This window comes from Nestor notabilis, unplaced genomic scaffold (genome assembly GCF_000696875.1).
Source record: "Nestor notabilis isolate BGI_N333 unplaced genomic scaffold, ASM69687v1 scaffold11810, whole genome shotgun sequence".
Taxonomy (NCBI): Eukaryota; Metazoa; Chordata; class Aves; order Psittaciformes; family Psittacidae; genus Nestor; species Nestor notabilis.
The window spans coordinates 20,437-32,644 of NW_009912717.1; the positions used below are offsets into that span (position 1 = coordinate 20,437).

The following is a 12,208-nucleotide window of genomic DNA, read 5'->3' on the forward strand; positions in this document are numbered from 1 at the left end:
CCGGGTGGCTGGGTGCACCCCCAGAGCGTGAACAGCAGCTCAGGGAGGGGATCCTGCCCCTCTGCTGTGCTCTGGGGAGACTCCTACTGCAGTCCTGGCAGTGTTCAAGGCCAGGTTGGACACAGGGGTTTGGAGCAACCTGCTCCAGTGGAAGGTGTCCCTGCCCGTGGCAGGGGTTGGAGCTAGATGAGCTTTCAGGTCCCTTCCAACACAAACCAGTCTGTGAATGCGCTCCACAGCTACAAACAGCCTGGAGAGCACTCGGCTTGGCACATGCCCTGGTGAACCCGAAGGCAAGCACTCCCCTTTCCGCAGACAGGAGGGGAGGGAAGAGGCAGTGGTGGGGCTGGAGATGGCAGCACAAGCAATGTGGAGGTCATGCTTTAGAAGCAATCATTTCAGTTACCTTCATTTCTGCTGAGCTCGATGTCGGCGAACAAGCCGATCTTAATGATCTGCCAGAGAAGCCCAAGGACCAGGTGGGGTTTCCCTTCCCTCAAGTCCTCTGCGCCGATATTGACAACATGACACCCGATGGCAGAGGCGGAATTCAGCGCCAGGTTCAGGTTCTCCTGCGAACAGCAGCAGCCGGGTGAGACACAGCGTGGGGAGATGCTGCTTTGCCTTTCATCCAGCCCCAGCAGAGCAGAGATCCCCCCAGCCCTTGCTCCAACAGCAGCCACTCAGAGGAGACGCTCCTTGGCACTCTGCAGTTTTAGCAGCACTGGGGTGGCTGAATCAATAAGAACTGAACGAGGCGCCGGGTTGAATTTCAGCCTCTGGTATTTAGTTTCAGACTTTGAGTTCATCGCATCGAGTGGTGGCAACAAGAATAAGGCTAGAGAAGTGTAAGTTATACTCACACACAGGCATCCTCACAAAAAACCTGCTGTACTATGAGATGATCCATGGATAGGCAACTCCAGTGACCACCTTGCTTTAAGAAGCCAGCACTGTGTGTAACCGCTGCAGCAATATGGGCTGCACACGGCCTTTTTATCCCTTATTAAATTCATTTTTGTCTCTTGAACTGTAGTCACACCACCCAAAACTGCCTTTAATAATTAAACCCAAGTTATAAAAGTTGTTGCTTTCCAGAGCTCCACAACAGCGATGCCTCAGGCCACCTCACTGCCTTACTGCTATCAGAATCTGAATCCCAGCAAAAACACAGGGGCGTGTAATACCTGAATGATGAATGGGGTGAGCTTCTTCTTGTTAATCGCTCTCTCATCAATGGTGTCCGGAACAGAAAGATTGATCATTTTGCTGGTAGGAAGAAAACCAATACCATTAGAACATTCCCTACTGAATCTCAACACAGCCCAGTGCACTGATACAGAACACGTTTCCTTTAGCCTGTGTGGTTTTGGGTATTATTATTTTTTAAAATAAAGGTTGTGTAAATCAGAAGTTAATATTTACGTTATCAAGGATGTGTCTGTAATTAATAGCTAAGCCTGAAACCTTAAACATGCTCCTGGCCACTCCTGATCCCAGCTGCTGGAGCAAAAAGAGCACATGAATTATTCACAGCACAGCCACTGAACTCATTGCTCTGTTGACACCCACTGCAGATTCCAGCACAACAAAGTGCTTCTTCCTGTTGTAAAGGTGTGCTACTGCTTCCAAGAAAAAACCTGCCCCAGGAGTAAAATCACCCCAAGAGCTCTGGGGGGAGCACCTGAGCACAAGGAATTGTTAGTCAAAAGCAAACGCGGCAAGTTTTCACTTGACATGATGAACTACATCCTATTCAGTTCAGCCTTCAGCTGAAGCCCTGAATTACTTGAAATTGGGGAAATAAAAAAACATTAAGATAAATCAATCACAAGCTAAAGAAAAAAACAAACCAGAAAATAAATGAGAAGCAACAGGCAGCCACTAAACATCTTCTGCGTATTGATGGAGTTACTGAAACTCCAGACTGACCCAGCTCTCCACTACCCTAATTCACTTCCATGTAAAAACCAAACCAAAACCACAAAGCCAAAAGAAACCCCATAGATTGGTGTTCAGCAGCCCTAGACACCTTCTGTTTCAGCATGCAGCAAGATAAGTTAGTCAGTGCAGCCCAAAAGAGCCATTTTTGGGTTACTTTATAAGGTAACTAACATTCCCACAGAGGTTACTGTCTAAACAGTAACCTATTAACACGTTTAACACTATTATTAATGCTATTTAACACTTCTGCCCTCCTCCAAGCTCCCTGTCATCAGGCTGAGTTTGCACAGGAAAACTCCTGCTCCTGCAAAGCACCTTCTCCCCTTCAAACTCAGGCTCAAGCGAAGCAAAACCACGAGACAACACCAGCTTGTAAGCTGGCAGCACAGCCAAAACATTACACAGTGTCAGTGAAAGCCTGGATGGCTGAGCCCCTTTTTACACGCACAAAACATAATGTGCACACAACTAGTCACAAACCCAGCCTGGAACAGGAGGAAAATTCCCCAAACTCCAGTTTCAGGAGCCATCAAGACTTACCACAGCACAATCCCATCTCCCACAGCGTTGAACAGGTCATCTGTATTTGGGTTCATTGGAATCACATGCCTACAGTCAGGATCATTTTCCAGGGCTTTGTTTATCCAGTTTACAAAGGCATATTTTTCTTCCTCTAAGATAACCAATTGAAAGTTAATACAGGCTTTTTCAGAACATAGCAAAGATTTTCCCCAAAGAACCAGTGTACAATAGCCCAGGGGGACAAAAGCCCCACCATCACTTGCACGCTATCTTATTAGAAATAAGGTATTATTTCTATAAAGAAATACAACACTCACTTCCAACTACCAGTACATTCCTGTTCTTTACTTGTTACTCAACAAGTTTATTATATTCAGGCGTGACAGAAGGACTTCATCAGCAAGCACAGTTAACAGAAAGAAACATACATTTAATTTACACACTTTTGATCTTGATTTACCCTCTAATTCTGTCCTGCTCTCACCTTGAAGTGAGATCATTCAGCTATGAGAGAAAAAGAGTGCAGGGCAATAGAAATCTACTGGTTTGGGCATATGGTGTCCAGTGACCCAGGAGAGGGGTGGAAAGCAGAGATACCTGAGTAGGAGTGCTGGGTCCCCTCGCTGGAGAGCTCCGAGGTGCCCCCGATGGCACAGATCCCTTCCTTCCTGTTAATGGCTCTTCGGAATGTTTTCGCAATATCTCTGCTTTTCACCTCTTGGAAAATCTACAATTTAAAGTGCTCTGTTAGACAAGGAAAACTGTCATCATGAAATGATGCCACAATTGTTAGGGTTGGCAGGGACCTCTGCAGATCATCTAGTCCAACCCCCAGTGAATGGACCACAATAGAAGCTGTTTCTTCTCAGCTTTAAAGCAAACTCGGCAAATGTGAAGGGTCCAGCAAGGGGGTAGTGGTATTACGTTGAACATGGGTAGTGGGCAGAGAGCCATCCCACTCTTTCAAACACATATTGCAAGTGCCTTTTGAAACAGAAGCATTAGGCATGAAGGACCTCACATACATTTACCTTGTCAAGTAGATTTTGAGAGACCATGACAAAACGTAGCGTGAAACCTTTGCAGTCCAAGAGCAGGTCCACATGCAGCAGCTTCCACAGGACCAAAGCTGAGAAAGCCCTTGTGCAATTTTAACCTTCCTGCGTAAGCCAGATGCTCGTGTAACTGTGACTTTAGTTCACACACAAGACTTTGCCCAAAACCCAAGAAACCATCCTCTTCAAGTGTGTCAGCATCAAACCTGTGATAGTGCGTAACGACGAGTGCTCCATTCACTGGCTTGAAAGCCTCAAAACTGAGCCAAATTAGTTCCAACCATGCCGAAAACACAAATTAAACATGTATAGGTTCTCTAAACACTGCTCAGATGCAGCAAGGTTAAACCATCTCCTGACGGCACACACAGGTTTTGATCACCTCAATGATCGTGTAGAGGCAAGTGAAGACTCAGAAGCCCAGAAACTTTGGGTTTTCTGGTTGGTTGGTTTTAAACACCAGGATTTTGATGGTGATTTATTTCTTTTCAAGTGTGCTGGAGTAGTTACTGGTATTGCACACCAGCTTTAGAATACGTGCTTTAATGCTGAGGAAACACTAAGTCACTTGGCCACAACCTCAAGTCAGTTCATGTCATCCTTTGTAGCATAAACCCCAGCAAAAGTGCTCAGTTAGAAAAGAGCAGCAGTTCTGTTTGCAAAAATCCTGCAACTAATCAGTGCTTCTACTCTATAACTTAGGTGCCCATAAGACATTTCATGTTTATTTGGTCATTGCTACCATCCAAACGTGACAGAAGAGATTTGCTTCTTCCTTCCTAGTGCAAAGTTAGAGTTACAAACCAGCTCAAACCAACATGCGCCCAGCATGCAAGTGTTCACAAACTGCAAACCAGCTCCAACTTACTGGTTGGCTCCGAACTGAAAAGTTCAGAGGGTCTGAAAACAATTAAGGAACAAAAGGTGAAGATAAAGTAAGAAATAGGAAGAAAAAAAGTTGGCATGAAAACAGCTCCCTCAATGCACTGCACATACTGTTCTTACTCTGCCAGCATTCAGTCAGAGTATAAGAAGAATAAAAGGATGGGTATTCAACCAGTATCCCAGCATCTCAGCAGTGCTGTGCTTTTGTTAAAATACAAATAATTACAAATTCTGACCTAATTCTACAGAAAAGGCCGAAGGTTAGACCCATCCTCTAGCTTTTCCTTTCTCCTTACTCCTGTTCTTCCTTCTTCAGGCAACAAACGATCTGAAGTTTCCTGTATCAGCATCTAGGACTAATATCCAAGTGTGTCTTGAAACACCTTCTCAAGTCTTTAGCAAATACTTGCAATTCCATTAAATTGAGAAAGGAAATGATACAGATTCACTGGGAAAATAGGCATTCATTATGTGCCTGGAAAAACTGAGCAGCTTCCAGTCAGCTCTGTAAGCTTGGAGAACTACAAGTCTTTTTTCCAGTCGTCACCTCATGTGGAAATGGTCTCTTGGCCTCCAATGAAGTTTTCATACAGGAAAAGCATGTGGGTCCTATTTGTTTTTTGTTTAAAATCCAGCATATTTCCCCTCTGTCCAAATCTAAATGCTGGCAGTGACAGCACAGCACAAAAGTCTGGTCATATGCAGAGATCTGCACAAAGAATAGATTTGTACATGGCAAGTCCTCAAAAGTCATCAGTTTGTAGAAAGAAACAAGGATTAGGGTAAGTGGCCAAGAAGCCAGGTTCTACCTCTTCTACTCCCTTCCTGAGCTTTGTCTAAAAAGGGTCCCCAGGCTGCTGGGAATTCAGAAACACCACTTACATAGACAAACTCTTCAAAACTAATCTTCCCATCCTTATTCTTGTCGCTGTCGATCATGAGCTTCTGGATGATCTCTCTCACTTTGTACCCGGGGAGGGGCAAGTTGGCTTCCTTGAAGAGCTCATGCAACTCGTAATCACAGATGAACCCGTTGCTGTTGAGGTCTGAGGAAGAGAAGGGGCAGAAGGAGGTTTTAAAAACATGCCAGTACCCCAACATGACCAGCCCCAACAACAGAAACACAGCCCCATGCTAAGTGCTTTACAAGAGCATCCTGTGCACTGGGGATGTCTACAAGACATGGAGGCAAGAAGGAATCTCCTAGCGCAGACCCTCACAGCATACCTGTTTTGGGGCTACACTGTGCAGAGCGTTCACCTCTGATGAAAGCAAGATCCATGCAGGACATAGACCCATGAAAACTCCAAGCCCAAGTAGTAACTACTCAATGGACAGCACCAAGAATACACCAGTTATCAAAGGGAGGCGGTAAATACACATGGTGCTTGCTCAGAGAGGGTCCCAACACAAGCCATGAGATGTCTTTGGCTTTGGGCAGCGGTAGCCTGGAAGCAGAGCTGAGCATGTATGTCTGAGTCTGGTGCAGAAGTTTCACAACAGAGCATCTCTTCTTGCATCTAACTGCAGCTGGCTTTGTGTTAACAACAGACAGTAATGAAACACAGCACTTGTTCTGTTCCGAGCTGGAAACACCAAGTCAGCCCTGCACTTACACTTCTCTGTCATGTTGCTAAAGATGTTATCCACTTACTGCTGACAGAAAACTGCAGCCAGAAACTTTAATCCTGCCCAAGACTGCTCTGCAAGGACGTTTGCTTTGACAATCACCCACCAAGCCAGGGCAGCACTGCCTGCTGAGTGAGACGTTATCACCTATGAGACTTGAGTAGAATGAAAACAAGAATCTGGTGGCTATCTGGAACTTTCACATCCACAGATCCCAACCCCCTTGGGCATGTCATCACATCACATCAGCCAGGAGAAGGGAAGGCTCCAGGGAAGCCTTATTGTGACCTTTCGGTGCTGAAAAGGGATCTAAAAGAAAGATGGGGAGACTTTTCAGCAGGGCCTGTTGCAGCAGGACGAGGGGTGATGGGTTTAAACTAAAAGAGGAGATTGAGGCTGAACGTGAGGAAGAAACTTTGTACAATGAGGGTGGTAAAATCCTGGCACAGGTTGCCCAGAGAGGTGGTGCGTGCCTGGACTGAAGATGTCAGCTGAGCCTTTCAATGCTGAACGAGAGCAGACTCTGCATGTAACGCGCTGTGTTACCTTCTCCCCACCTCCAAGAGCTCCTGGCACTGCCGAGGACAGCTCCCAGCCTGGCTGCCGAGACCACACCGCGCTGCAGGACCTCAGCCTCGCCTGGCCCCGCCAGCTGCCTCTGCCCATAGCCCACACAGGAGGATTTCCCAGCTATTCATAAGGCAGCAGCCTCTCCCTCAGGCCCTAGAGTTAAATTCCACTGAAGCAACAGCTTCTGCTGCCCCAAAGCCCTTGCAGGCTGCAGCTCCCCAGCCTATATTGGGTTTTGTTCAAGAGGGAATCCCACAGTATGGCCACTGGGGTCAGTATTTATGCTTTAATGGGAAATACGGTCAGGAATAATGGAAAACAATCATGACAGCTCTAAAGCCCTTATTCTTTTTCTTTTTAGCAAAATCTGGAAGTCAATTTCCTTTGAACGAGGTGTCAGTGGTGGGGTTCAGGTTTCATTTCACAGCACTGTTCCAGCAAGCAGCATATCCACACCACCACTTCAAACATCCTCATCTTCCACATCCATACGGGATTGTAAAATTGCTTTTGTAAGTTAGGTAGAAAGTGCAATTCAAACGCTTAGTGGCAGACGTCCAAAGCCAGACAGAGCAAACCTGCACTCCCTCCTGCACCCCAGTCCCCAGGTCTCAAAGAGCAGCATCAATTCCAGTGGATTATTAAGTACATTAAAATACCTCAGAGAATGTCAGTGTTTACAATAATGCTGATGAAATAAAGTGCTTTGGGCCAGTGATTAATGATAGCAACACGCTGCTGTCTGCCCTTCAATTTTAGAATTTTACTCCAAAAACATAAGCTTACAAAGGCAAGCTTTATTAAAGAGGCCAGCCTGAGATGTCATCAGCAAACTATTTCCCCTCTAGATAAATCACAGCTTCTTCTGTTACACTTATTTCTAAACCTAACTCCACAATAGGCATCTTTTCCCTGCCTCACAGCCAGAGAAGGAAATCAGACAAGAATGGATTTGCTCATCTCCAGGGCCCATGGACCCCAAACCAACCTTTGCTTTCACCCTCAGCATGCCTCCAGCCAACTCGCTCGACTGAACCGACCACAATCCTTCGCCACACGCTGCCAAATTAAGCAAATAAATCCAGAAACACTTGTGCATCACTTTTTCCAAACGATCCACCACCTAAAACACTAAGTTTTACATCTGGCCAAATGTTAGTAAGCAAAGGACAGAGAAAAGTAAGACTTGAAAAAAAAACCACTGTACCCTTGATAAGGTCACGGGTGCGATTTTGATGCAGATTTGGTAAAGCTGTTCTTCTTCACATGTCTAGCTTCAGCATTCAGAGGTGTTTCTGAACCAGCCTTGCACGTGCCATAACTGAGCCTATTCAGAAGCAAAAAGGAAAACCACAAAGTATGGTATTTCCTGAGTCAAATGCCTATTGGGTCAGACAGCAGGAACCTGAGCTCCGAAGCCCCCATCTCTGATGCACCGGAGACATGCAGCTCCAGCTCTGGGGCAACACCACCAGAGTGATTGACTATGTGGTGGAATTTGGACCCATTCTTCTCTCGACATGTCTAAAAGCCTTTAGATCTGTAAATAAGACAAATATGGCTAAGAACGCTATCCCACAGGGCAGCTGCTTCCCTTCCTGCTGCCTCTGCTCCCCGTCTGGCATCACAGCCAATGTTCAGAGTAGCAGGATTAAATAAACAAGGAGTCACCTTCGCAGCACCAGCAAGTCCCAGAGCTATTTCCAGCATTCGTGCAGGCCCACCATATGGTGCCTGGCTGCATGTCCTGCAACAGGGCCAGGCTTCAGACGGAAGGTGGTCTAAAATCCCTCTGCAGTGAAAGCTGAAATTGGATTCAGCAGCTGAAGAGCCGGTCAAAATAGAAGCTATCCCAAATGAAACCCTTCGGCGCACAGCCCAGAATTACTAATGGAAGAAAGTGAGATGGTTTTAACAGACAAGCCACAGCCTGGATGCATTATGATGTGCCTGATGCAAAGGAAACTGCAGCACATCTGAAGTTTCCTCTTTCCATGGACAGAGGCAGGGATGCCAGCGGATCAGCCTGGGAAAGGTCGCACCAGCACGATGCTCGGAATCAGCTCCTGCCCATGTGCAGGTGGCGCAGCAAAGCCGCGACAAAACCCAAACGCAGCTTCAAGCTCTGGCTCAGCTTCCTCCAAGCACTTAAAATAGCTTAAATAACAGGATGCAAGAGGGGAAAGTAACCCACACATGTCCTTTTAAGGCTAAATGCTCAGCAGGACACACTCCAGCAGGATCACAGATCCTTGTTTGCCTGCAGCCGCCAGCTCAGAGCATTGTTTCGCCACCTCGCAGCACTGAACACTCTGTTCAGCCGGGGTAGGGTTTTTAAGTACTTCATGTTTCCAGAAAAGATGCTTATCTCAGCTATCAGAAACAGGGAGAAGGAAGACAAATAAACAGAGCAAGTCTGCAGATATGGTTGTACCATGCCTTCCTTGTGAAGTTCCACTGTTTGGCCAAGGGCATAGGTACACAGACCTGTTCCAGGGAAGAACTCCAGAGACCAGCTGAGATTTGGAGCAGTCTGCTCTTCTCTCCCTAACCTGCAGCCATTCAAAGCCTAGGCAGTCCTTATGCCCCACTTAATTACTTTGTTCAGAAGCTAAAATTGTTTTTTCCCCACTGCTGTTTATGACTTGGATCATTCCCAACAAAAAGACCTGCTTGTAGGATACTGGGAGCTGCTTGCCGAAGCTGCAGCTGAATTTAGTGCTAACTTTACAGCATGGATTCTCACCTGTGGACTTCTAGTAAGCGCTAGGTAGTCTACAGACTTCTTGCCTTTTGCTGGCTGTCAGAAAACAGCAAACCAGCTTCACGGGAGATAGGGGATACCATCAAGTGACATGGAAAGCAGATGGTGGTAGAAAGCACAGTAACACACTTCACTGCCTTCCAGCATCACCAGATGTCCCGATCTGGTCCAGCTGCATACAGAAAACCTGGTCAAACACACACCCTCAAAGTTCCATCAACCTACACATCCAGAGCAGCAACTTGACCCACACTAGATTCAAAGCAAGTCTCCAGGAAGGCCATGTAGCCACATGATGGAGCAGGCACATCTTGGTGGGCAGAAACCACTGTGCAAGATGCTTCCTCCTTCCCACACTTACTTTGTGACAGCCTAAGGGCCAACCACCCGAGCTATGCTATAACCATGCTCTGAGCTGCAAGGCAACTCTTCCAGGTAGCTGGGCAACAGAATCCCAGCCTGATGTGGGCTGAAGGCACCTTAAGGCTCATCCAGTCCAAAGCCCTGCCACGGGCAGGGACACCTTCAGGAGCCTTCTCTTCTCCAGCTGACCCAGCCCAGCTCTCTCAGCCTGGCTCCAGAGCAGAGCTGCTCCAGCCCTCGCAGCAGCTCCGGGGCCTCCTCCTCAGATGAAAAACGCTTCATTTTAAACACCAATCTTAGTCCAACTTTTCTTCACATTCCCAAGAGATGCATTAGAAGGTCCCAGCAAACACCAGTCAACCTGTTAGTGACAAGTTCTATATCCCAGGGCAAATATGGCTCCTTTAGGCAAGAACAAAAGGAATGAGAGCACTAAAGACACCCCTGACAGGCATGTCCCACAGCAATGCTCGTGGGCTGCACCATGCCTGAAGCTCACAAAACAGAAGGCAGGTGAAAAGGCCCAGCAGATCCCATCTCACCTCTGGGTATGTCCGAGCTAATCACCACATTTCTCAGTAATACTTAGGTTGTGACACTGCTATTATAATTTAAAACCAAATGGCCCCACCTCCTGAGCAGGGTGAGCTGGTTTCCTGAAGCAAACCAGGAGCTGACGTGGGTTTCTCCATGTTTCCAGTGCAAAGGCAGCCACACAACCTAATCTTGAGCGTTTCCCACACACTCATGACAAAACCCACCTCATTCCAGCCAGGTTAATCATTTTAAGTTTATCCAAGGACTGAATGGGCTGTCTGCATCCCAGCCTTATTAAGGGCTGCACTATGAGCACATTACACAACAAGAAGCACCATGGTCACTTGTTTCCCTCTGCAGCAGCTCACTTCCACTGGCTGGAAAAGTCTCGGGCAGAACAAGACAGGAGAGAAAATTGCCTAAAATGCAACTTGCATCAAGTCCCAATGGAAAATACTGCTCTGTGAGAATCAGTTGCCTTTGAAATTCATATTTCTCTCTGCAGATTGCAAATTTAGAGCAAAATAGAGTTTAAGCGCACCCTGTTCTAGAGAGCAGTTTACTCAATAGATATGCAAGGCAACAACCAGTTTGTTTCATCAAAAGGTTGCTCAAAAGGAGGATAAAAAGCACTGCAACAACAGGAGTGTAAGCAGCAGGTCAGGGAGGGGATTCCCCCCCTCTGCTGTGTGAATGGGAGACCTTAGAGCAGCTCAGGTGCCCAGAGGGGCTCCATGAAACCTGGAGAGGGGCTTTGGACAAGGGCCTGTAGGGACAGGACAAGGGGTGATGAGGTCAAACTTAAACAGGGGAGACTGAGATGAGCTCTGAGACAGAAGCTCTTCCCTGTGAGGGTGCTGAGGTGCTGGCACAGGGTGCCCAGAGAAGCTGTGGCTGCCCCATCCCTGGCAGTGTTCAAGGCCAGGTTGGACACAGGGGCTTGGAGCAACCTGCTCTAGTGGAAGGTGTCCCTGCCTGTGGCAGGGCATTAGAGCCGGAGGAGCTTTAAGCTCCTGTCCAACCCAAACCAGGCTGTGATTGTATGATAAGAACTGGAGCCACCAGAGGGCAATGCACATGCACCACAGCCGCAGAGCATTTTTCTCACCACCACAAGCTCCTCCATAATGGCAGGTAAACAGACACTAATTGGGTTTTGCCTCCAAGCTCGTCAAACACAGTGCCTCAAATGCACCTGCACCAACCAGAAACACAGCACCTACATCTACACGTGCATGGGTGGGCCAGCCTGCCAAAACCAACATCCTCAGAGCCGAGCTCTGTGCCAGCCCTGAGTGCTGCCTGGGCTGCAGTGCCACAATGCCTGCTTGGATGTGCCTTCTGCCATCAGGAACCAACAAAGACCACCCCGCAGCAACGGGGCAAGGCTCTGTGCCAGTGCTCATTGACAGCCAGGCTGCCACGTCCCTTTGTGCTCCTTGGCTAGGAGAGACAAGCCAGAAGTGACAAGGCTGCCAAAAGACTCCTTGGCACGCAGACCATGAGAGCAACAGACTGCCCATATACCCGGGTACTGCACACAGGGGTCGGATGGGGTCGGGTAAACCCATTTCACAGCAGACAGGAGCAAGGTGCTCTCCACACCATGACTTACCAACTTTGGCAAAGGCCTCCCTGAGGTCCTCCAGGTCATCTTTGGAGATTTGCATGGTGTTGGCCATCTCATGAACTTAGGGAGTACCTAAAGAGAGAAAAGGCACTGAGTGAAACCAGGCAGCCTTCAAACACCTGCAGTTTCGAACAGCAACACAGCAACAGTCAGTACCAAGGTCGCTACAGTTCTCGAGGCCACACTTATCTTTCCACTAAGAAAACAGATGTGTGGAGCTGAGAAGATGGGAAATGCACTGCTTAACAAGTCAGAAATCTCATTAGCCTTGTTAATATTTAGCTCTGTGTATTTATTTTGTGGGCTATG

General features: G+C 47.4%; 1 protein-coding gene across 2 annotated transcripts in view; it reads right to left on the bottom strand.

The window, feature by feature from the left end:
* PLS3 (plastin 3) overlaps positions 1 to 11,971 on the bottom strand; it is a 19,645-nt gene extending 7,674 nt beyond the window's left edge. For both annotated transcript variants that reach the window (XM_010020950.1, XM_010020941.1), the window contains exons 1-6: positions 11,885 to 11,971; positions 5,289 to 5,452; positions 3,064 to 3,193; positions 2,485 to 2,617; positions 1,188 to 1,269; positions 407 to 572 (exon numbers count right to left, since the gene is read on the bottom strand). In XM_010020950.1, coding sequence (XP_010019252.1) covers positions 407 to 572; positions 1,188 to 1,269; positions 2,485 to 2,617; positions 3,064 to 3,193; positions 5,289 to 5,452; positions 11,885 to 11,951 — 742 coding nt within the window. In that variant the 5' untranslated portion in view covers positions 11,952 to 11,971. The remainder of the gene's footprint in view (positions 1 to 406; positions 573 to 1,187; positions 1,270 to 2,484; positions 2,618 to 3,063; positions 3,194 to 5,288; positions 5,453 to 11,884) is intronic.
* Positions 11,972 to 12,208: the final 237 nt, after the last annotated feature.